The 23,873-nt window shown below is 47.8% G+C and overlaps 2 protein-coding genes across 5 annotated transcripts; one reads left to right on the forward strand and one right to left on the reverse strand.

Moving 5' to 3' along the window:
• Nucleotides 1-1,735: 1,735 nt before the first annotated feature.
• On the reverse strand, nt 1,736-19,482 carry uso1 (USO1 vesicle transport factor). 4 transcript variants are annotated; one of them, XM_067250070.1, is made up of 27 exons: nt 19,250-19,482; nt 17,780-17,866; nt 17,353-17,417; nt 16,868-16,944; nt 16,627-16,638; nt 16,170-16,217; nt 15,246-15,346; nt 14,875-14,977; nt 14,734-14,789; nt 14,372-14,492; nt 14,009-14,187; nt 13,670-13,810; nt 13,269-13,357; nt 12,138-12,292; nt 10,680-10,885; nt 9,974-9,994; nt 7,049-7,159; nt 6,698-6,816; nt 6,266-6,447; nt 5,922-6,043; nt 5,575-5,713; nt 5,232-5,434; nt 4,988-5,047; nt 4,617-4,715; nt 3,079-3,174; nt 2,716-2,931; nt 1,736-2,190 (listed from the first exon to the last, which is right to left on the reverse strand). In XM_067250070.1, exons 1-27 carry the CDS (start codon nt 19,313-19,315, stop codon nt 2,125-2,127), a joined length of 2,940 nt encoding a protein of 979 aa, XP_067106171.1. In that variant the 5' UTR covers nt 19,316-19,482; the 3' UTR covers nt 1,736-2,124. The 4 variants fall into 4 exon arrangements, with proteins under 4 accessions (XP_067106171.1, XP_067106170.1, XP_067106173.1 ...); XM_067250069.1 differs by having other exon boundaries at nt 4,617-4,727; XM_067250072.1 differs by lacking the exon at nt 16,170-16,217 and having other exon boundaries at nt 4,617-4,727.
• LOC136957018 (protein diaphanous homolog 1-like) lies at nt 18,677-23,791 on the forward strand. The gene is made up of 3 exons (XM_067251106.1): nt 18,677-18,776; nt 22,406-22,492; nt 22,713-23,791. The coding sequence occupies exons 1-3, from the start codon at nt 18,677-18,679 to the stop codon at nt 23,219-23,221; spliced, it is 696 nt and encodes a 231-aa protein (XP_067107207.1). The 3' UTR covers nt 23,222-23,791.
• Nucleotides 23,792-23,873: the final 82 nt, after the last annotated feature.

Consider the following 23,873-nt stretch of genomic DNA (forward strand, 5'->3'; position numbering starts at 1 on the left):
CATCCCCACCCTAACCTCCAACCCCACCCTCACCACCATCCCCACCCTCCATCCCCACCCTAACCACCCTAACCTCCAACCCCACCCCCAGCCTCAACACCATCACCTAACCACCATTCCCGGTATCTCTCTCCTCTGGGCAGGATATATACTTTATATTATTTATTCAACCTGGAAACAAGAAAACTCCAGTGCTGTTGAATCAAACTATGACAAAACTTTATGCATAGTCCATGAACAAACATTGGCTCAATTCATAACAGGATTTCTGTTGGAAGTGGAAGAAAGAGACAGGTCAACAGCATGTAAGAACAGGAATGAAACAGTAAAAACTAAGAGAGAAAGATCACATCTTTAACCAAAATGCTACTTAGTTTCCCCTTGGAGTTCCTGGTAGTGTAATACTGTAGAAGTCCTGTTATAAAACCCATAGCTAGCACGTCTGTTAGCATAGCTAGCCCGTCTGTTAGCATAGCTAGCTCGTCTGTTAGCATAGCTAGCCCGTCTGTTAGTAGAGCTAGCACGTCTGTTAGCATAGCTAGCCCGTCTGTTAGCATGCCTGTCGCTGTACAGAAGATCTTCACACAGAAACACAGATTAATTAGAGCCTGCGTCAACATGCGAACATCCATTAGAACCAGGAGACACCAGGAGGTGTAGGCAGGGCCGGCCCTGGGTGTAGGTCACCCAGACAGATCAACATCTCCCCCACACAGACAACCATGTTTCTACCTAAACTGCCAACAAGAAAAAGTCTGCTGCATTTCAACATGGCCCTCTAGCAATTTTATGTGTGCATATTCATAATATGAAGAAATGTATACACAACTAAACATTTCAAGCAACAACCAGCTTGTCAAAATATTTCTTAAATCTAGATTTGTTATAATAATAATGATTCTATGATTGTTACATATTTAATAAATCATTAATGGTCTAAAATATGAAAGTGATTGAAATGCTGAAATGTACAATCACTTAATATTTCACAGTGCAGATTAAGCAAAACTGTACAAAGTATTCCCACAAGCACACAGATTCATAGATTTACGTTTTATTTATTTTCAATGTGGCTCATTAAATTGATAAGTTACAGAAGCCGAACGCCAGAACCAAAAAGTTGAAAAAATATTGTTTCCCCCCCATACACCTCATACATGTCTTGTGTGTCGGCTAGCTTTGCAGCATATCGTAGAGTGAGTGAAGTGTAACTGAGGTGAATCTTAACTGAAATCAAACTCTGACCTTACTTAACTAAACATGTAGGAGACACGGTGCGTTCAAGCCCACTGAGGGCGTCAGTGAAGCAGAGCCCAGACCAGGAGGATGTGGATCGGGTCGGGGCCACCAAAAAAAACACTAAGAGAAAATAAAGTTGGCAAATGTTCCCTGTGTTGTCAGTGGAAACTCCCTGCTCTTGTTTCTGATTGGTTTGTAGTGTCCGTGTGTTGATGAAACAGAGGCAGGTGCAGGTGAGAAGTTCAACACACCTGTACATCCCCGCACTGCATCATGGGAAAGAGAGCCGAGCGAGGGGAGGGGGGGTGTCCAGTGCAGTTCCTGTGGTGGCAGAGAGGGGGCGTCTGAGTTCTGCGTTGTAGGATGAAGGTAGTCCGAGTGGTGGCGTGAAACCCCCCAGACAACCAGACCGGCTGTAGATCATCTGTTAGGCTGGCTGAGGTGGACAGAACGGCAGCAGACCCGCCCGACCCAGACCCGCCCGACCCAGACCCGCCCGACCCAGACCCGTCCGACCCAGACCCGTCCGACCCAGACCCGTCCGACCCAGACCCGCCCGACCCAGACGGTCTCCTGAGGGGACTGCAGCTTGTGGAAGCCGAAGAGAATGAGATGAACGCGTTGAGAATAACAACATCGCTGACTCGACCACCATCTTGGAATAAAATCTACACGCGTTAAAATGGAGGGTAACGAGGGACGACGGAGGGAAGGATGATGGAGGGAGGGGGGGGAGAGAAAGCGCTTCAGTATTAGTCCTAGGAGCTGCTAGATCCTTCCGTTTCTCTATCAGCGTACTGTCACCAACATGGGCGATGCCAACAGCGTCTATTTTCGCCGTTCATCGGCCAGCATTCTACCTCTCTCTCTCTTCACCCTGGTTCTCTAGTCGTCCTCCTCCTCCTCTTCCTCAGACGGGTCCCGGGGGTCCAGGTCGTCTTCGTCATCGATCTGCGAGAAGGACAGGGACACATTCTAACTAGGGCGAGGGGGGGAGGGACACCACAACACGGCTAGCGGGTTAAGACACAAGACACATTCCCCTGTCTCCCCACCCCCTCCCCCCTAGAACCCCAGTCCCTCCCTTTCCCCCTCCCCCTCCCTCCTCTCCCTCTCCCCCCCCGGCCTGCCCTACCGTCTCCCCCAGGTCCCTGAGCCTGCCCTACCGTCTCCCCCAGGTCCCTGAGCCTGCCCTACCGTCTCCCCCAGGTCCCTGAGCCTGCCCTACCGTCTCTCCCAGGTCCCTGAGCCTGCCCTACCGTCTCCCCCAGGTCCCTGAGCCTGCCCTACCGTCTCCCCCAGGTCCCTGAGCCTGCCCTACCGTCTCTCCCAGGTCCCTGAGCCTGCCCTACCGTCTCTCCCAGGTCCCTGAGCCTGCCCTACCGTCTCCCCCAGGTCCCTGAGCCTGCCCTACCGTCTCTCCCAGGTCCCTGAGCCTGCCCTACCGTCTCCCCCAGGTCCCTGAGCCTGCCCTACCATCTCTCCCAGGTCCCTGAGCCGGCCCCTGAGGCAGGTGATCTTCTGGTCCTGGTCTGCCAGCAGCATCAGCAGGTCGTCTTGCTCCCTCCTGGATTCCTGCAGCTCTGTCTCCAGACGGCTCTTCTCCGCCTGCAGGATGGCCGCCGTGCTGCTGGACGAGGCCAGCTGCTGATCCTGCCCCGCCCGGCCCTCCGCCAGCACACGCAGCTCCTCCTGGGGGGGACAGAGTGTGTGTGTGCATGTGTGAGTGTGTGTGTGTGCATGTGTGAGTGTGTGTATGAGAGAATATGTATATGTGAGTGTGTGAGAATATGTATATGTGAGTGTGTGTGTATGTGTGAATGAGTGAGTGAGCCAGACCTTAAGTCTCTCTGTCTCTGTGGTTTGGGCTGCCAGCCTGCTTTCCAGCTCTGCTACTGCTGCTGAACCCTCGTCACTGGAGACCCTTGCTGAGGACTGAAGGACGGAGGGAGGGAACAGGAGGAGAGAGTAAACATCACCTATTTTAGTATTTCAGGAGTATTATTGGAGTACTGTATTAGTGTTTTAGGATAATAGTACTGTAGTAGTACTGCAGCAGTAGTCCTGTTGTAGTATTATAATAGTAGTATTGTTGTAGTACTGTAATAGTACTGTAGTGGTATTGTTGTAGTACTGTAATATTACTGTTGTTGTATTGTAGCCAAAGATGGCTTTGTTACTGTACGCTCTGGATAAGAGCGTCTGCTAAATTACTAAATGTACTTCAGTAGATTTCTGGTATCAGTACATTACTTCACTATTTACTTTCACTATTTATTTACACAAATATCTGTACTTTCTACTTCTTACATTTTCAAGTCAGGCTCGTTACTTTAGTTTAAATCTGTATTTGGTGGCATGATCAATATTATTTCTTGTCATTGCACATCTTCTTCATTTCCTGTCTATCATGCACAAGTAAGCTAGTCTACAAAGCTACCATGGAGCAAGCAAACTTAATGAGGACTCTACTATACTCTATTGTACTCTGCTCTAATCTGCTTTAAAACTCTACTCTGTTTTAGGCTTCTCTCTTCTCCTCTCCTTTCACTGCGTGTGTGGAAAAAAAGTTAAATTCTGTTTTTCTAACCTTTTTTTTCCACAAATAAAAGGTACGTTATGGATGAGACAGAGGGAGTTGCGACGTGGACATGACTGAGAATAGAGACATTCCTGATCACCCATGGCCATATATGAGAGATGTTCGAAATTGTTGGTGTCAAAAAGGATTGCTGTCAAATGTGCTTAGTGTCTAGGCTACTCATTTGATGTGAGATCCAGTTACCTGCATGACACTAAAACAGGTGTAGTAATGGCTACTTTTTACTTAAGTATATGTCAGAGCCCACACTTCTTTACTTTAGGTGTAGTCAGTACTTCAACTTTTACCAGAGTCTTTTTAAACATGAGTATCAGTACTTCTACTTCAGTGAAGGATGTGTGTATCTTTGCCATCTCTGATTGTAGCAGTAGTACTGTAGTACTACTGTTGTGGTATTGTAGTTGTAGTATCGTGGTAGTACTGTTGTGGTATTGCAGTTGTAGTATTGTGGTAGTACTGTTGTGGTATTGTAGTTGTAGTATTGTGGTAGTACTGTAGTGGTATTGTAGTTGTAGTATTGTGGTAGTACTGTAGTGGTATTGTAAAAGTACTGTAGTACTACTGTTGTGGTATTGTAGTTGTAGTATTGTGGTAGTACTGTAGTGGTATTGTAAAAGTACTGTAGTACTACTGTTGTGGTATTGTAGTTGTAGTATTGTGGTAGAACTGTTGTAGTATTGTGGTAGTACTGTTGTAGTATTGTGGTAGTACTGTTGTAGTACTGTGGTAGTACTGCGGTAGTACTGTTGTAGTATTGTGGTAGTACTGTACTCACGGCAGCCTCTGCCCTTTGGAGCAGATCCTGTCTCTCTGTCTGCAGCCGGCTGATCTCTGCAGCCTGGGTCTGGACCTGATCCCTCAGCACCTCCAGCTCCTGCAACACAGCCTGCACAATCATCCTGTGTGTGTGCGTGGGTGTGTGCGTGTCCATCCTGTGTGTGTGCGTGGGTGTGTGCGTGTCCTACCTGTGTGTGTGTGTGTCCTACCTGTGTGTGTGTGTGTGTCCTACCTGTGTGTGTGTGTGTGTCCTACCTGTGTGTGTGTGTGTGTGTGTCCTACCTGTGTGTGTGTGTGTGTGTGTGTGTCCTACCTGTGTGTGTGTGTGTGTCCTACCTGTGTGTGTGCGTGTGTGTGTGTGTGTCCTACCTGTGTGAGCTCTGAGTGCTCTGATCCTGCTGATGTCTCTGGGCTGAGGGCTTCGGATCTCTGAGACAGAACATCCACGACACACACACACACACACAAACCCCGTTACACACAGGTCACAACATTTCACCCTTCCCTACACACACACACACACACACACGCACAACATTTCACCCTTCCCTACACACACACACACACACACACGCACAACATTTCATCCTTCCCTACATACACCCCTCCTCACCAGTGTGTTGACCAGTGTGTCCCTCTCTTCCAGCTGGCTCTGCAGCAGTGTGTGTCGTGTCTTCAGCTCCTCCAGCTCCTCCCTGAGAAGCAACACCTCCTCCATCTGTAGCCCGTTCATCGGGGGCACGCCCTCTCCCTGGCCCCCGCCCTGGCCCCCGCCCTGGCCCCCGCCCTGGCCCCCGCCCGGGGGCTCTCCTTTACCTGCAGGGACACCAGAGGAACACCTGCTTCTCTGTTCTGGTAAAGATCCTGCTGCTGATGGTGTGTGTATGAGGTCCTACCCAGCTTCAGGATGTTGTACTGGATCTGTGTGTGTGTTAGTGATGTTGTGTGAGTCCTACCCAGCTTTAGCTTCAGGATGTTGTACTGGTCCTTGTGCTGCAGGATCTGTGCTTGTTGCTGGGTGACTGTGGTCTCCAGGGTGTCGCTCCGAGCTGCCAGCGTCCCCACCTGCTCCCTCAGCTCCTGGATCTGGGCGTCCTGGAGAACAGCAGGGGGCTACTGTGAGTGTGTGTGGCCCACCTGTTCCCTGATCAGCTCCTTGTACTGGGTAACGATGCTGTCATGCTGCTCCAGAGTGCTGTGTGTGTGTGTGTGTGGCCCACCTGTTCCCTGATCAGCTCCTTGTACTGGGTAACGATGCTGTCATGCTGCTCCAGAGTGCTGTGTGTGTGTGTGTGTGGCCCACCTGTTCCCTGATCAGCTCCTTGTACTGGGTAACGATGCTGTCATGCTGCTCCAGAGTCTTCTTCACCTCCTCCTCCTTCTTCTCCTCCTCGCTGGACTTGTGCACCGCTTTAGTGATCACGCCTGAGCAAGACAGGAAGGAACACACGTGACCACAACACGGAAAGACAGTGTGTGTGTGGCTGCATATGAGTGTGTATGAGTATCTGTGTGTGTGTGTGTGTGTGTGTGAGTATCTGTGTGTGTGTGTGTGTGTGAGAGTATCTGTGTGTGTGTGAGTGTGGCTGCATGTGAGTGTGTGTGAGTATCTGTGTGTGTGTGTGTGTGTGTGTGTGAGTGTCTGACCCTCCAGATCCTTGACCAGCTTGGTGAACTCGTGGTCGAACAGCATGTGTTCCTGGGAGGGGAAGGTGGGCTGTGGACGCTGGGCAGCGCGCGAGTACAACTCATGTTTGGTGATGAAGCCCAGCTTCTCCACAAAGTTCTCCTTTCCAATACGCTTCTCTATCAGCTGTTTCAGCTTCTCCCTGGAGGGGGAGAGAGGGGAGAGGGGGAGAGAGAGGGGGAGAGACAGGGGAGAGAGAGGGGAGAGAGAGGGGGAGAGAGAGGGGGAGGAGGAGAGGCAACTGAGTGGAATGACATGTTTTCAGTCTCAAGAGTGGTCCTCTATTAGATGTTACTGTTACTGACAGAGACACAGAGAGACAGAGAGAGACAAACAGAGAGAGACCAACAGAGAAACCGAGACAGGAGGAGAGTGACTGCCAGCCTCCTTACTTGCTGTAGTTCTCCAGGGAGTTGTCATTGTAGTAGATGCAGATCCCCAGCAGTAGAGCACACAGCCCCTGCACCAGCCTCTCCTCCTCCCCCAGGTTCTCTGAGATCTGACCCGTCAGCTGCAGGGGGCGGGGTCAAGGGTCACACGCTGCTTTTTGTTTTTCACTCAATCTAAAATCCATGTTAAAAACCATCTTCTGTCTACAAATACAATGTTTACAGAAAAGGAACAAAATCTAACTTGTATACATTTTTTACAATATCTGTGTCAAATGTTGATGGGTCTGCCTGAACACACAGGTGAAGAGAGAGAGAGTCTGGGGTAACTGTGACTGTTGTTGCCAAGGATACGAAGGGGATGTTGTCCTGGTTGTGCAGGAAGTGTGTGACAGCGATGGGACAGCTGTTGATCCAGGTACACAGCAGCATGAGGAGCCCCACCCTGGTCTGGGCCTTGCTGCCCTGCACACACACACACACACGCACGCACACACACACGCACACATGCACACGCAGCCAGGAACACACACACACACAGGACACACACACACACACAATAGTTACATAATGGACACACTCCAAAAAAACTACAATAAAGTATTTCATATAATAAAAACATATCAGAGTCTGATCAATTCCTTAAAAGAGCCAGATTCATGTGTCTGAACAACTCCTGAACAGTCAGATTCATGTGTCTGAACAACTCCTGAACAGAGAGCCAGATTCATGTGTCTGAACAACTCCTGAACAGAGAGCCAGATTCATGTGTCTGAACAAGGATTGTTCAGATTAGTCAGGAATTAGATAAAAGCGTACTCAACATCCCAATTGTAACATCATTGCTTTCAATGAATAGAATGCATCTGTGTTCAAATGAGAAAATCTGTTTGACTGGTGGTTACGAAGTCAGATCGGTTCATTTTGATCCGAATGAGTAAGCGGCCAACAAAATAACAATTAAAAAGATTCCATGATGTGTAAGCATATTAACTTTAAGCATATTAACTTTAAGTCCAGGTCGATAAAGAACAACCATATAAATGTTGTTGGCACACATTTAGAAAATATTCCTAAGTGAATTTGCTGTGGGCGAAAGAAATAAAAGCAACTGATCTGATCGTCATCAGCCCTCCCATGACAGATCAGCCCTCCCATAACAGATCAGCCCTCTCATGACAGATCAGCCCTCCCATAACAGATCAGCCCTCTCATGACAGATCAGCCCTCCCATAACAGATCAGCCCTCTCATGACAGATCAGCCCTCCCATAACAGATCAGCCCTCCCATAACAGATCAGCCCTCTCATGACAGATCAGCCCTCCCATAACAGATCAGCCCTCCCATAACAGAACAGCCCTCCCATGACAGATCAGACTGACAGCAAACTCAGGTTACGTTTTTAAAACAGCAACACTCCAAATACACCAGCACACACCAGAAATTAATAAGGTTATAAAAAAAGACAAAGATAAATATGCATAATTAAATTAGGTTAACTACGGCAGGGTCACCATGCAGTAATGAAGTATGGTATGTGAATTAGTATTTTATAAAACAACTGAACCCTTCATATTAGAGGTTCACTGTAGCCGCTGTTCAGGGTTGACACAAGAAAGCGGTATTTGGACATTTGAAAATAATTTTCTAAACAAACCAGTCACACAACTGTACTACATCTACAAGAATAAAACCACCAAATAAAAACTCAATCTTGTCCAACAAGACATGCAAAGCTGAAGCCGTATTTATGATATGAACACTATGGAATTGGGGAAGGATGCCAACCAAACAAATAAAATAAAAAGATTGTTGCTCAGCCAAACCATAATACTGAACAGGTGACGAAAACATGTCATGCGTTGTCATGGGGATAACTGGGGGCCACTTGGGAGGATTATGGGCTGGTCTGACGCTTCAATAATCACAACCGCTACATTTATCCACCACATAAATGAATAAATGAGCAGATGCTTAGTGATAGACAAACAGAGCGTAGTACAAGTGCAGCTCATCACCCAGAATCAGCTAGGATCTTATTCAGCAATAAACTGAAAATCAACTTGAACAGGAAGGGTGCATAACTGAATTGTCTACTGCAACACAAGGTTCTGGATCATTTGGGGTTGTAGTTCAATGTAGCCAGGGCAGCCCTGAGGGAAGGATGGCACAGGTGGTGCTTACACAACCCTGCTCTGGTCAGACTAAGGTACCAGGGTCAGATAGCATCTGTCTAAAACACTGAAAGCCTTCTCTAGTCCACACAGCAGCTTTTAAGACCCAAATGAATCATCAGAAAGGTAACAGTAGTGAAACTACTTTAAAATTTACAATCGTAAATCGTATTTAGTGTCCGTTCGCTAGTGTGTGGGCGAAAAGGTGTGTTTAGTTTTGATGTAGACCCCTCTCAGTCAAAAAGAAAGAACTAAAAGGGTCTCGTTCCAGAATGGAGGCATGGATGGTGGATGCAGGGGCAGGGGCATCTGCATTCTAACAAACCACAAAGGAATCACCTTTTCAGATTTCGTCTCCAATGATGACGTAATGCAAAACAAAACACACAAAATAAAAAAACAGAAAACATTTGAGAGGAGAAGACAGAAACCAAAAAAGGGACAGAAAGAGTGATCACAGACATTAATTTGAACGTCATATTTTTCAGGCTCAAGTGAGATTTGATTTGTGTATTATTTGTTATGCGTGTGTAAACTCTTGAGCTCCCCTCTGACAGCACTGCCACCTAGAGGACAGGAGGAGGAACACCACTGGGACCATATTAAGACCCCTCCCCCCAAAAGAAGCCCCTTCCACCATCCGAACGTCTGTAAAAACAAACTTCCTTTCTCCCTTCCTCCGAGGCACCACTGATCTGAAATGAAAAGCCTGGATTCAGCTGCGGAGCTCTGCACCTGGTAGAGCTCTGCACCTGGTAACTCAAGTTGGATCAGGAAACCTTCAGGAGAGGAGAGGAAGGAAGGAGGGAGGGGCTCTAGACTATCCAGCCCTTCCATTCTAGCCCTCTCCAGAACCCCCGAAAGACCAGCTCTTACGATCAAAGGTCAGTTTAGGGTGTCGTAGGTCAGGGGTCAAAGCAGTACCTGACAGGAAGAGGTAGGCCAACACAAAAGAAGCCAGGAGGATGGGGGGGGGGGGAGGAGAGAGACCAGCCCCCTTTAGAAATAGAAGAACTAGGGAGGGGGAGAGAGACCCTTGCTGCTGCTAGCTGCTGATAGTGCCAAGCCAAACCATGACAGCTGCTGCCCACACACTCTACTCACCCTCCTGCTGATCTTATCACCCTGCAAAACCACAACATTGAGATGACACACCGCTTAACATTCACACACACAAGAGATGACACACCGCTTAACAGTCACACACACACACACAGCACATGACGATGTCTGTTTCACAAATCACGGTGATGTGACCTAGTGGTGAATACATTTATTTTTACAGAGTACAGATATCCTTATAGCAGGTTAGCACGTTAGCATGTATGTACATCTGATCTTTTATAGGGTAACCATTCACCTAGCACGCTGCTAGCTCGCTACCGCAGAAATGACTCACTCATAAGACTCGCTAATTGCAACACCAACACTGTTTCAATTGTGTTTCCTCAGATTTCACTCCCTTTAACTAAGACTTCATTAAATTAAATGTGCCTAAGGTTGTTAGCCTAGCCGAGCCCAGCCCAGCCTAGCCTGTAGCATACTAACCTTGTCTTGTCTAACGTAGCCTAGCCTAGCCTGTACCATACCTGTCTAGCATACCTGAGATCAGCTTAGCCTAGCCTGTACCACACCTAGCCTAGCCTGTACCACACCTAGCCTAGCCTGTACCACACCTAGCCTGGCCTGTACCACACCTAGCCTAGCCTGTACCACACCTAGCCTAGCCTGTACCACACCTAGCCTAGCCTGTACCACACCTAGCCTAGCCTGTACCACACCTATCCTGGCGTTAGAGTAGCGAGCGTACCTGTGAGAGGATGTTGGTGCACTGCTGCAGCAGGGACACCGGGGGCTTGCCCATGCTGGTGGCCAGCTGCACACGCAGCAGCTGCTCCTTCTGGGGCAGGTTGTCCTGGAGGGCATGAGCCAGGGCCACTGCAGCACACCAGTTAGACAGGGAGTCTGCGGAGAACAGCCCCCCGCACAGCAGCTGGCCGGCCGAGATAGAGTTGGCTGGAGAGAGGGAAGAGAGAGGGAGGAGCTGGCAGCTGCACATTCTATGCTAACATTACTAAAATAGTAAAGACCAGTATTGTGTGTGTACACTAGGGTTGGGGATCGTTTGGATTTATACGATTCCGATGCCAAACCGGTACTTTTAAAACGATTCCGATTCCTAAACGATTCCTAAACGATTCCTAAACGATTCCTAAACCGATTCTTGAAAAAAAAGAAAAATTAAAGTAATCAAAGAAAGGCTCTTTTATAGTTTTTTTAAAATGAAAAAATATTTAAATGTAATAAGATATTCATGTTTTAAAGTAGCTTACTTAAATATATAATAAGTAAACCTAAGTCACCTAACACACAACTACAATAATTTAACAATAAATAACAGTTACACTATTAACAAGTAACAACTAAATAGAGAGTTGGTATGCTAACTAAACCAGCTTCAGACTTCAGCAGTTCTTTTGCAGAAATATTACCATATTTGCCTTCTCTGGCAAGATACGACACCTCTCCTGACTTATGGCGTGTCCTGCACAGGAGAAAACTCTCTCAGTGTCGAAGAGGCCTGTACACACAGGTATGAGTTTGAAAGGGCAGACAAATTGGGGAGGCTGTCCCGGGACCAGGGACTGATGTCCGCAAGCTGTCGAACACGGTGCATCCCTCTGCTTTAAGAAGTATCCGTGTGTCGCCGCATGGTTCAATAAATTAGACGTGCTTCCCCCTTTACACGTAATCATTTTAAAACATTTGTTCATTTTGCGATATCGGAATCCTTGGCTGTGAAATACAGCCACACTTTGACCGCTTCGCTTTAGGTATTTTAAATGCACTAAAAGCTAGCTAGCTAACGATAGACTAGCAGAGCAACTGTAATATGTTTACTAGCGATCACGTGCAGTGAATGGTTAATATTCTTTTATGTCCGTTTTCGTGAGCCCAGAGGGAAAATATGGCATTTTGAAAGTAGCCTACATTTACGGTAGCTAGCTAACGGTAGACTACAGAGAAAGTGTGAACATTTGACGTCTGTTTCGGAGCGACAAAGGGAAAATATTTCAGACGACACATTAAGTGGAACCGAAATGAGGAACCGAAATGTGTGTTCTAATCCGGTCCGATTCCTACCGGATGCGGTTCGATAGTGGAACCGGGTTTCGGTACCCAACCCTAGTGTACACAGGTAAGTCCAGTATGACATGTCTGACTGTGTCTGTGTGTGTGTGTGTATAAGTGTGTGTGTGTGTCTCACTGTCGATGGTGGAGGGCAGCAAGGTGGACACAATCTCTCCCTGGCCCTTCTGGTTCCTGTACAGGAAACACTGGAAGCAGTATAGAACAGCACAGCGCAGCACAAACGGCTGCCGCTCGTTCACCATGGACATGAGGAGCACCACGATGGCTGGTCTGGAGCAGGGGGAGGAGGGGAGGAGGGAGGGGGGAGGAGGGAGGAGGGAGAGGGGGCGAGGGGGTTAAAAGCAGATTCTTTTGGGAAAGTGAATACACACACACACACACACACTAGGGCTGGGTGATATGTCTAATATTAGCGATAATATCGCAATAATTTTTACGGCAGTGTAAAATGAAAATATTGTGAATATCGAATATTTCAAATTCAAGCATACTTTCCCAAAGAACGCTGCTGAACGTCCAATATTACGCCCCATTTTTGTCTTGTAGCGTATTCCAGCACAAGAGACGTGAGGTGGTCTTATTTATTTCTTTACTGCCTAAATTTGCATCACACATTTTGTACTTTGTAACAATAGCTGTTCTATCTAAATTGATTTTGTTGTTTTCTAATGGGGGCAAAATAATTTGTTATTATTTAAAAGCAAATGCAAACATATCGAGATATATATCGTGAAAATGTACAATATCGAGATATGTATTTTTTTTTATACATCACCCAGCCCTACCCACACCCACACCCACACCCACACCCACACCCACACCCACACCCACACCCACACCCACACCCACACCCACACCCACACCCACACCCACACCCACACCCACACCCACACCCACACCCACACCCACACCCACACCCACACCCACACCCACACCCACACACACACACACACACACACACACACACACACACACACACACACACACACACACACACACACACACACACACACACACACACACACACACACACACACACACACACACACACACACACACACACACACACACACACACACACACACACACACACACACCCACACCCACACACACACACACACACACACACACACACACACACACACACACACACACACACACACACCCACACACACACACACACACACACACACACACACACACACACACACACACACACACACACACACACACACACACACCTCACCTGGGAGGGTTGGAGGGGGCGTTAACAGACGCAAAGTAGTCCTGGTTGATCTGAGAACCCCGGATGACCTCCGATACAGTGTTAATGGTCTGAGAGAGAGAGGGGAGGGGGAGAGAGAGAGGGGGGGAGAGAGAGAGGGGAAGGGGAGAGAGAGGGGGGGGGGGAGATAGAGAGGGGGGGAGAGAGAGAGAGGGGAAGGGGAGAAAGAGAGGGGGGGGAGAGAGAGAGGAGGAACGGAGATGAAAGGAGAGAGAGAGGGGCCCGGAAAGAAAGAGAGTGATAGAGGGAGAGTTTGACACAGGAAAACTCTTCATTATTTTAACGAGCAGCGTTGTCCAGTAACCATGGAAACCCTGGGATGGGGGGGGGGGGGAAGAGGAAGGAATGAGGAAGGGCGTTACCTCGGTGAGGATGTCTGCAGGAACGCCGGTAGCCATGAGGATGGTGCAGAGCTGCTGCAGGAGACCACACTGGAACATGGACCTCTGACAGCTGGACGTAGCTCCAGGAGGGTTCACTGGAGACACCATCACCCTGACCAGCTGTGGGGGGGGGGCAAGGGGAGAGGGGTCAGTACAGGGGAGAGGGGGGGGGGAGAGGGGTCAGTACAGGGGAGAGGGGTCAGTACAGGGGAGAGGAGGGGGGGGAGAGGGGTCAGTACAGGGGAGAGGGGGGGGGGGGGCAGTACTTAAGAACTCTTCTTTCTCAGTGAGGAGAGAGAGCGACGGGGGGGAGGGTACCTGCAGCATGAGGTGCAGGTTGGTGACCTTCTGGGCTGACCAGCCGGAGTTGTCGTCTCCCACCTCGAACCACGGCTTCATCTTCTGGATGTACGAGCCCTCCTTGAAGAAGTTCTGGTTGGAGCTGTTGTTCTTCAGCAGGTTGACCAGCAAGAGCAGACAGTCCTCCACCACTATACCTGGGAGGGAGAGAGAGGAGGGAGGAAGAGGAGGGAGGAAGAGGAGGGAGAGAGAGGGAGAGAGAGGAGGGAGAGAGAGGAGGGAGGAAGAGGAGGGCAGCAGGAAGAGATCAGACGTTGTTCAGAGACACATCACCTCCTCCTGAGAGCGTTCATGTCATCAGTGTCTTCAGTGGGTCTGAACCTCCGTCACTGCTGCCCTCCTCTGTGATGATGTCCAGAAGCCTTTCAAACGCACTCTCAAACGCCACGATCTTCTGGATGGCTGCGTTCCCCTTAGTCAACTGCTGCAGCAACAGCAGACCCTGGAGAGAGATGAGACAAGAGGGAGGGGAGGAGGGAGGGGAGGAGGAAGAGGAGGGAGGGGGAGGGAGGGGAGGAGGAAGAGGAGGGAGGGGGAGGGAGGAAGGATGGATGTGGGAAGTAAGTATTTCCTGTGTGCTTATGTTGATCATCATCAGCTACTGCCTTATTTGTCTTATTAAGTTTTTCTTCCTTCCTATGTTTATAGTGTGTGTTCCTATGGTAACCTGTGTTGTGACTCACGTCGTTGCGGATGACCTCTCTGGAGTCAGCCAGCAGATCCATGAGCCTAGACACACCTGCAGGACACATCACACTACACATGATGGGGGTGTGTGTGTATATCTGTGTGTGTCTGTGTCTGTGTGTGTGTGTGTGTCTCACCCATAGGGCTGACCAGGATGACTCCCTGCACCTGGGAACACTGGTTCTTCAGCAGAGCCGTCAGTAGCTTCACACCAGGCCAGCGGACGTGGAAGTCAAACTCCTGACCCCACACACACACACACACACAGACAGACACACACATGTACACACACACACAAACCAGATCATTTGGTTAGGAGAGTGATAACATTTACAATGGGTCTCCAGAAACAGGAACCAACTGTGTGCGTGCGTGGTGTGTGTGTGTGTGGTGTGTGTGTGTGTGTGTGTGGTGTGTGTGTGTGTGTGTGTGTGTGTGGTGTGTGTGCGTGTGTGTGTGTGTGTGTGTGGTGTGTGTGCGTGTGGTGTGTGCGTGTGTGTGACAGTACCTCCAGCAGAGCCAGGAGCAGGGTGACGTTCTCAGGGTCCTGGATGAACTTGTCTGTAAACAGAACCCCCATGTCTTCTGCCTGCTTCTGAGCACTCTCATCTGAACATACACACACATACCCAGGGTTACTAACACACATACCCAGGGTTACTAACACACATACCCAGGGTTACTAACACACACCCAGGGTTACTAACACACACCCAGGGTTACTAACACACACCCAGGGTTACTAACACACACCCAGGGTTACTAACACACACCCAGGGTTACTAACACACATACCCAGGGTTACTAACACACACACCCAGGGTTACTAACACACACCCAGGGTTACTAACACACACCCAGGGTTAACAGGTGTATGTGGGGATACTCTCAGTATGAGTCTTTTCCTTCTAACTGGAGAACCAGCCCACCCTGCCGCAGGCCAGGACGGGGCGACAGAGTCATAGAATAGCAGGACAACCTGTTCACTTGTTTAACAGTAGACTAGCTAACACCATCTCTCCTGCACCACAAACAGCTAGACATGACTCAGGAGGCCTGGGTGGAACCCTCCCAGTGGTCTACAGGAATAACATTCCTAGATCGCTACAGGATAACACCAGGCTAGAGAGAACCTCACCATGACAGAACACTGTACACCAGAGAGGGGGGGGGGGGGGGGAGCTGATATTTAGCAGTGTGAAGAGGTGTAGCATGGTTACCATGTTAGCATGGTTACCAGGTTACAATGAGACACAACATCAACAAAACCACCAAGCTCACCCGTACAAACATGGCTGAACAAGGAAGCATTTTAGTCAAGGTGAGCAAGTTAGCAAGAGGTGAGCTAACTAGTTAAGAGGCGAGCTAGTTAGCTAGTTAGTTGCACCGCCAGTGAGATCTGGCTGTGTTTACAAACCAGGGTGCTACTAACCAGGCACAGACTTATGCTTCCCTGAGGCAGGGACGGGGGCAGCGGCATCTGCAAGGCAGGGGGGGGGGGGGGGGGTTACTGAGGGGGAGGGGGGGGGGGGGGGGAGGCCTCACCCCACACACCCCCCCCCAGGAAACGATGCACTCCTCGTACTCCCAGGGGGGGTGTATCGCCAGCTGAACAGAAACCTTAACACCTAGAACATGCTTTTACAGAGTTGAAGAGACATTGGTAAAAATCTTAGAGCATAGCAGACAAGCATGTAGATACTGTGTTTTATGGTGAGGGTCAGTCTGTGTCCATACACCCCCCCGAGGACAGAAGGAAAACTCTCAACACAGCCAGCTAAGCTGTCGTTAGCGTGCGTTGCTAGCGTGCGTTGCTAGCGTGCGTTGCTAGCATGCGTTGCTAGCGCTGACATGAAAGGGTGACATCAAACACAAAACAACGGTTTTACCTTCGGATTCATCTGCGGGGTTAAAACATGGAAGAGAGGAAGAGAAGAGAGGGTCATCAGACACACTAGAGAAAGGAGGCCTGACGGGTGACCATACACATGCTACAGACAGGAACCCTGACAGCTGGCGTCCATCAACACGCTGATTCTCCACCAGGGAGACACTGTCCTGTGTATCATGTTGAAAACACACAGCAGGTGGTACAATTGTAAAGCCCAGGCTTCTCTGAGGAGGAGATACCTTGTTCTTCCTCTTCGTCGTTGCAGATGATGTTGTAGAGAGTGTCCAGAGCGTAGCCCAGGATATCAGAATCAGACCTGGAGGAGGTACAGAACACACCCGGGTTAGAACACACCCGGGTTAGAATACACCCGGGTTAGAATACACCCGGGTTAGAATACACCCGGGTTAGAACACACCCCGGCTAGAACAAACCCGGGTCAGAACACACCCGGGCTAGAACCCCCCACTTCTATGTGATGGTGTTAATACCACAAGGCTTTGGTGACCCTAACCGTCTGGGATATTATGTGTTGGCAGCCACAACAAGAGAACTGGCAGTATGCCGGCCTTGAATGACCCAACGTGCTTCTACGAGGGGCAAAGGACTAGGGATGGAAGGGAATCCTTTTAGGAATAATAACACACACGGAACGCCCCCCACCTCCCCCCCCCACTCACACACACACTCACACACACACACACACACACACACACACACGTACCTGTCTGTTTGCAGAATGTGCACCAGATGCTCCATGGCCTGGGTTCCAACATCCAGACGATATTTCTACACAACAAACAAACAAACAAACAATAACTATAAACACACTTCTTGAAAACGAATATATAAATCAGGCTTTTAGTAAACCTGACTGTGTGTAGAAAAGATGCTGTTGTTCTTCTCATGTTTTTATGTTATGTCTCTGATCTGACAAGGCCAAACTGAATGGTTCATGTGGGGTCATCATGACGAATGACACACACACACACACACACACACACCTTTGATCAAAAGCAACATACAAGGAGAGATCTGAAGCTGTGATCTGCAGTGAAAGCCCTCTGAGCACAGAGCTACGCCCCCTCACCTTCCTGTATCGACACTGTAACAGGTGAGGGAGAGCAGGTGTGTGAGGTGACAGGGCGTACCTTGGAGAGGGACTTGAGGGCGCGGACCGCGTCGCGACGATCCTCCAGGAGGGTGGACGACGCCACACGATCACACAGCTTCTGGATCTGTCCAATCAGAGCACAGAACACCACAATCACTACAACGAATGATGATGAAAGATCACAGATTCACGATCTGTCCAATCAGAGCACAGAACACCAGAATCCACAAACACAATGATCATATGTGTGATGGTGGTTAAGCTATCTGATAACATGGTAACAAGTTAACCAAATATAATGGTAACCTAACACAAAGCTTAATAGTTACTAGTTATCTGGTAACTGAGGACTAGGGTTTAGGTATCCAGTAACATAGTAACACTAATAATCTATTAATTTGGCATATGCTCTTATAAGCTTTAGCCATCCCCATGTTCTACCACTGAGCTATACAAACGAAGGAGCAAATTGATTACTAGTCATGCTATCTGTTGTCCTTTGTTAGTTCAAACCATCATATTGCTGTGGTGGTCGACTGGATACCATTAGTGAGCTGTCTTAACCCACTCAGCCAGCCTTATCTTGAAGGCTTCATGTAGGTGTTTATCAACAGACTACGAACAATGGCGGTAAACAGCAGTAATACTGATTTCATTGGCTTCCTATCAGGGGAACTGATCATGTTTTATGCAGGAATGCTATGCTAATTTCCCTTTCAATAGTCCGTCCAGTTTCTCTACCCGGATCGAGCTTGGAATGGCATCTTGATTGCTTTCTGGTGCTGTGTTCAAGAGAGAGATGCTGTCACTGTCAATCAGATCCCCCCTCTCTGTCGGCACGAGGGGAATGTCTGTACGGGGATTGGCCTTCAATGGATCGAATGACATCCATCAACATGGGACTGTTGACTAGAAATGCGATGATAATGGTAGAATGGATGTAGCGGGATCGTTGGCAGATATGATGAACAGGGAGGCAAAGACCGGGCTTCAAATGACAGCCCGCAGCCAGGACTGCTACCGCGTCAAGAGCAGTGGGTGTGTTTCTGGCTAGCTGAATTAGCACGCTAACGTTGAGCTTTTCACTTGTCGAAAACGCTGAAGTTGCACTGACAAAGCCTGCCAGGAACAGGTCACATCCGTCCAATTGTTCTGTCCTTTATATTAGACTAAACACAAGACAATTTGAGCTGCGTAACCAACCTGGCTACTGCAAATGCTAGCTCGCTGGCTAGCCAAGTGTGTAAGTGACTGGTTGATTAGTTAACTCTCAGTCTAGCTAACTAGCTACTACGCTAGCCGGGGTGATCTTTTAGGCTCCAGATGATTGAGACACCTCTGTGCGCCGGCGAAGCAGGTGTCAGCCTTGTCACAAGGGGGCTTCGAAACTAACCTGAACACATCTAACAAACGCTCAGACGCGTTCCACAATAAACCGGCTGTTTTCTGTGGTGTATTTGGAAGCTAGCTGGTTTAGCTCACGATGTTTGTTTGTAGGAATGCTCACCGTCTCCGCTCCCGTAGGTTGGGGCCCGGCGGGTTGCCCCCCCATCACTCCCCTCAAGAAATTCATCTTCCCCGACGTCCTCTTGTTGTCTTGTTCAAAGCTCCAACCGTCTCACAGAAACTTAAGGGTGTTTTTTATGGTTGTGGGCTTAATGTGGTTAGGTTAAGAGCGGTACAGTGTTGATTTTTAACACTGTTACACTAGAACCTGCTAGCTAGACCAATCCCGGAACTTCACGCAGGATTTTTTTTTTACCCGTTGTGCGCACGCGCGACGACGTGGCGCTACGTGGCTGATCAGGGGGCAAGTAAGTGTGTTCCTTAAAGGGCAAGGGCATTCAACACCATTACTATGGAGAGAGATGTCTCAAAATTATTTGTAAATGCAAGTACCATGATCCACAAATGTTCCACGATTTACAAATGTGTTTTGCGATCCACAAAAACAAAATTATTGACTTGTAAATTGGCATTTACATAAATGTGTTATGATTTTACATTACATTTATTCATTTAGCACACGCTTTTAACATGGGAGCATCTGGGTAGATTGAAGACCAGACGGGCTGCTGCGTTCTGAATCCTCTGGAGAGGGCGGGTTGCGCATCAGGGGCTAATCTAGGTTCCCACTTTTGGGGGGGCTAAGCCCCTAGATAAAACCTATTATTTTTCCTGTGACCCAGCAAAACTACGGGGGTCTGGGGGCATGTTCCCCCAGAAGAAATTTTTGAAAGTATTCTTTTAAATAGTGTCCTCTAGTGGGTTTTAGGAAGAGAAATCAACACATTTAGATTTAAAATATGAAAGGAAAGAAATTTTGGAAATGTAACAAATTTGGGGGGGCTAATGAAACCCCAAATGGGCTAGATACGCACATTTGGGGGGATACGCCCATGTTGCGCATGCTGGGAGACCGGCGAGCAGCGAGTTGCAGTAGTCCAACTTGGAGAGGACAAGTGCTTGGACTAGCAGCTGGGTGGAATGCTCAGACAGGTGTCTCCTGATCTTCCGGATGTTGTAGAGGGTGAATCTGCAGACCGGGAGACTGCAGAAACTGCTGTGAGGGAGAGCTTGTCATCGATGGTAACCCCGAGGTTCCTGGCAGAGGAAGAAGGGGTCACCGTCGCAGATCCCAGAGTGATTGAGAGGTTGTGGGAGATGGAGGGTTTGGCTGGGATGATGAGAAGTTCAATGTTCATGATTTGTACAAATCACATTTACATTTAGTCATTTAGCAGACGCTCTTATCCAGAGCAACTTACAGTAAGTACAGGGACATTCTCCCCGAGGCAAGTAGGGTGAAGTGCCTTGCCCAAGGACACAACGTCATTTGTGCACGGCCAGGAATCAAACCGGCAACCTTCTGATTACTAGCCCGACTCCCTAACCGCTCAGCCACCTGACTCCACCTGACTCCCAAATACATGTCTATTCATAAATATATTGTTTGAAATTTCTTAAAATACATGGAATTGTAGATTTACAAGTGACAGACCATGAGAAATGCACACACAAAATATTAAGTATTTTAAGAAATTACAAACAATATATTTACGAATAGACATCTATTTGTACAAATCACGATTAGGAATTTTGTTTTTGTGGATCGTAAAACACATTTGTAAATTGTGGAACATTTGTGGATCATGGTACTTGCATTTACAAATAATTTTGAGAATTTTGCTCCATTGCTCTACCTATCCTTGGTATCCCGGATGTTACAATCTGAATTTAATTTAAGTCAACATTTTCCGACTCGAATTTGATAGGCTTGAAATGTTTAGGCTTGAATTTTTTGGGCTTGAATTTTCTCAGCTTGACATTTTTCGGCTCGAATTTGATAGGCTTCAATTCTTTTTTACTCAAATTTTTTTACCTTAATTTTTTAAGCTTGAATTTTTTAAGCTTGAATTTTTTAAGCTTGAATTTTTTAAGATCTAATTTTTTAAGATCTAATTTTTTAAGATCTAATTTTTAAGATCAACTTTTTTAAGATAAAGTTTTTAAGCTCAAATGTTTTAAGATTGAATTTTTTAAGATTGAATGCTTGAATTTGAGCAACCTGAAATTTATTTCAGCTTGTCACCAGAGGGCCCCCAAGAGCACATGAAATTACACCTTAACGAAAAAATTATATATATATATACAGCGTCCCCCAAAGGAAGAAAGGCTTGGGCCCGCCCTGTCTACATACATCAAACATTTCTGATGAGGCTCCACGACAATAGAATACACTTGCCTTTCTACGTTTTAGTTTGACATTTTATTTATTCACCAGACACTAGCTATATGACCCCTCTTGTAAAGCCATCTGGTGTTTTTTCATTTTCCTTCTGTCTAGCCTAATAAAGGAGAGGCCTCTTTAGTGAGACTGTTCAGTATTCAGTCAACGCACCGTCTGATGACCTTCTTGGGGGGCAACTAACCCTTTCCCACACTTAAACACAACACACACACTCTCTTTCCCTAACACACACACACACGCACAACACGCACAGAGAAAAACTGTTAATTTAATAATCTTGGAACTCTTATCTTTGAATTTTTACAAATGTAGCTGTTTAATAACCTCATACCAGTGCAGAGTGTGTTTTCACATAAAGCGTGGATGTGGTTCGTCACCCAGGAACCAAACGGTTTCATGATAACACACAGGCCTCACTCGTCTGGTCTGTTATAGGCCTACTGGCCCATTCCTCTGCGAGGAGGTAATTATACAGAGCTAAGACAACTTGTTAAAACACCTCTATATCTGAGTCAGACTGCAGAGAAAAAACAATAAAATGTGCTGAAACAGAGGATGAGTAATTAGATGATGAGACGAAACAGATCCACTCCCTGGTTTAAAAAGTCGTAGCCAGGACAGATTCTGGAACATTTCTCTGATAATGGCGCCAAGGCTAACTACTCACCTCCTTTGCCTTATGATACTATCTCAGCTAGCACATCCTTCAGGTAGGTCCACTCAGGCTATAAAAGAAATTAATAGGTTTCTAAAGATTTATATAAATTATATTTAATGATGATTCATGTATAGAGTGATCTGGGAGCAAGGTTATCTTTTGAGCGTTGGTTTCATGCTTTATTATACTGTAGTTGATAATTGAGCGCAAATGCGACTAAAAGATCCCGGGTTTCCTGGTTCTTGTCCCACCAGACGAGGCGTCGATGCCGGATAAAACATCTGCTCCCAGAGGAGACTTCCCCAATGTGAGGGGAGACGTGCATCCACATGACGGATATGGTGAGTCTTTGGTCCCCCTTGGCTGGTGGGTGTAGGGCCTGTATAGGGCCCCTGCTATGAGGAAGGGATAATGAGCCCAGTTGAATGTTTGTGGGTGGTTGAACAATCCAAAAGACCTCAAGTAGTCCCACAATGACAAGTGTAGGCAAGGCTGCAATACACTGACAGTCAAATCAATGTCAGCTAAAATCACAGTTGTATTTTTCCGTGTTTTTCACAGAGACGGGATACAACCGTGATGACTCCCCTTGTCAGATTATATCTGTCACTGAAGAGCCCGTGACCCCACCTGCCCCAGCCACCACCGACCAACCCGATGAGACCACAGACCAGGATGCCCAGCCTCTCGGTCCCCCTCATCCCCCATTGGTCCCGTACCGGACTGTCATCCCCTGGAGGCCCAACGTCGGAGGAGGATGGGCGAGTGCCAACGGTTTCCCCCGCTCACCAACGTGGTTCTTCGGGTCGCAGGGAAACGCTCGCTTCCATCCTGCCGCGTTCCCGCTGCCAGGGAACGCTCACTTCCATCCTGCCGCTTTCCCGCTGCCGGGGAACGCTCACTTCCATCCTGCCGCTTTCCCGCAGCCGGGGAACGTTCACTTCCCCATCAGCAGTTTCCTCGGGGGCTATGACCCCCGTCTGGGACAACGGACCTCCGGTCGGCCTTACTGGCCCCGGGGTCTAGGTCTGGCGCGGCGGCGGGATTCGTCTGAGGAAATCTACGGATGAACGTGGGACGAAGCGTAAAAACGAGTTCAGATTATCCACAGCTGCGCATAAAACGAGGCGTTTAGGGTTTACTGGAAAGCAGTTTTAGGATTTTACCATCACTGATGGTGAACACATCCGTCCCCATAGGTGGGTTGGGCTTGTTAACAGGCAACGTTGATACTCGACAATAAATAATCAAATACAAAATATATGCCGTTTCTTTTTTCTCTTCACCTGTTGAGAGTTCAACCATTTCACTCACCAAAATTAACACTCCCTGCTCTCAAAGCAGGTCGAAACTAGAGTCAATATCAAAACATTCATCAAAGCCACAATGGGTGTTGATGAAAGCAATCATTAGTGACAAGTTAGTACGGATCGTCCTCTTACCTGTGTTGACACAAGCCTCTTGTGGTCATCCTGCCGTGGTCTCTGCAGTCTAGAGGAAAAACACTCGAAGTGTCTGGCTGGATAAACAACAAAGCTGAATTTATGGCTGTGGGCTAAATGTTTTTTTGGTGTACGTTTGGTACGTTTTTACTGCCACAGAGCGTTGTCTTAGTTGAACTCCAATAAAGATTCTCCATCAAAATACTTTCTTAGTAGTGCACTGGGCTTTGTTCATAACATCAACAGTTTGAAGTCTTTAACATGACTGGGGAGATGAAAG

Source organism: Osmerus mordax, chromosome 14, assembly GCF_038355195.1.
Source record: "Osmerus mordax isolate fOsmMor3 chromosome 14, fOsmMor3.pri, whole genome shotgun sequence".
NCBI classification, from domain to species: Eukaryota; Metazoa; Chordata; class Actinopteri; order Osmeriformes; family Osmeridae; genus Osmerus; species Osmerus mordax.

Excerpts from the sequence above, each read along its gene's own strand:
- LOC136957018 (XM_067251106.1), top strand. The coding sequence starts at position 18,677 with ATGGATGTAGCGGGATCGTTGGCAGATATGATGAACAGGGAGGCAAAG. Across the intron at positions 18,777-22,405 it reads CTGCTACCGCGTCAAGAGCA|ACGAGGCGTCGATGCCGGAT; the intron begins GTGGGTGTGTTT and ends TTGTCCCACCAG. Across the intron at positions 22,493-22,712 it reads GCATCCACATGACGGATATG|AGACGGGATACAACCGTGAT; the intron begins GTGAGTCTTTGG and ends TGTTTTTCACAG.
- uso1 (XM_067250069.1), bottom strand. The coding sequence starts at position 19,315 with ATGAATTTCTTGAGGGGAGTGATGGGGGGGCAACCCGCCGGGCCCCAA. Across the intron at positions 17,418-17,779 it reads CCCTCAAGTCCCTCTCCAAG|AAATATCGTCTGGATGTTGG; the intron begins GTACGCCCTGTC and ends TTTGTTGTGTAG. Across the intron at positions 14,978-15,245 it reads TGCTCCTGGCTCTGCTGGAG|GAGTTTGACTTCCACGTCCG; the intron begins GTACTGTCACAC and ends GTGTGGGGTCAG.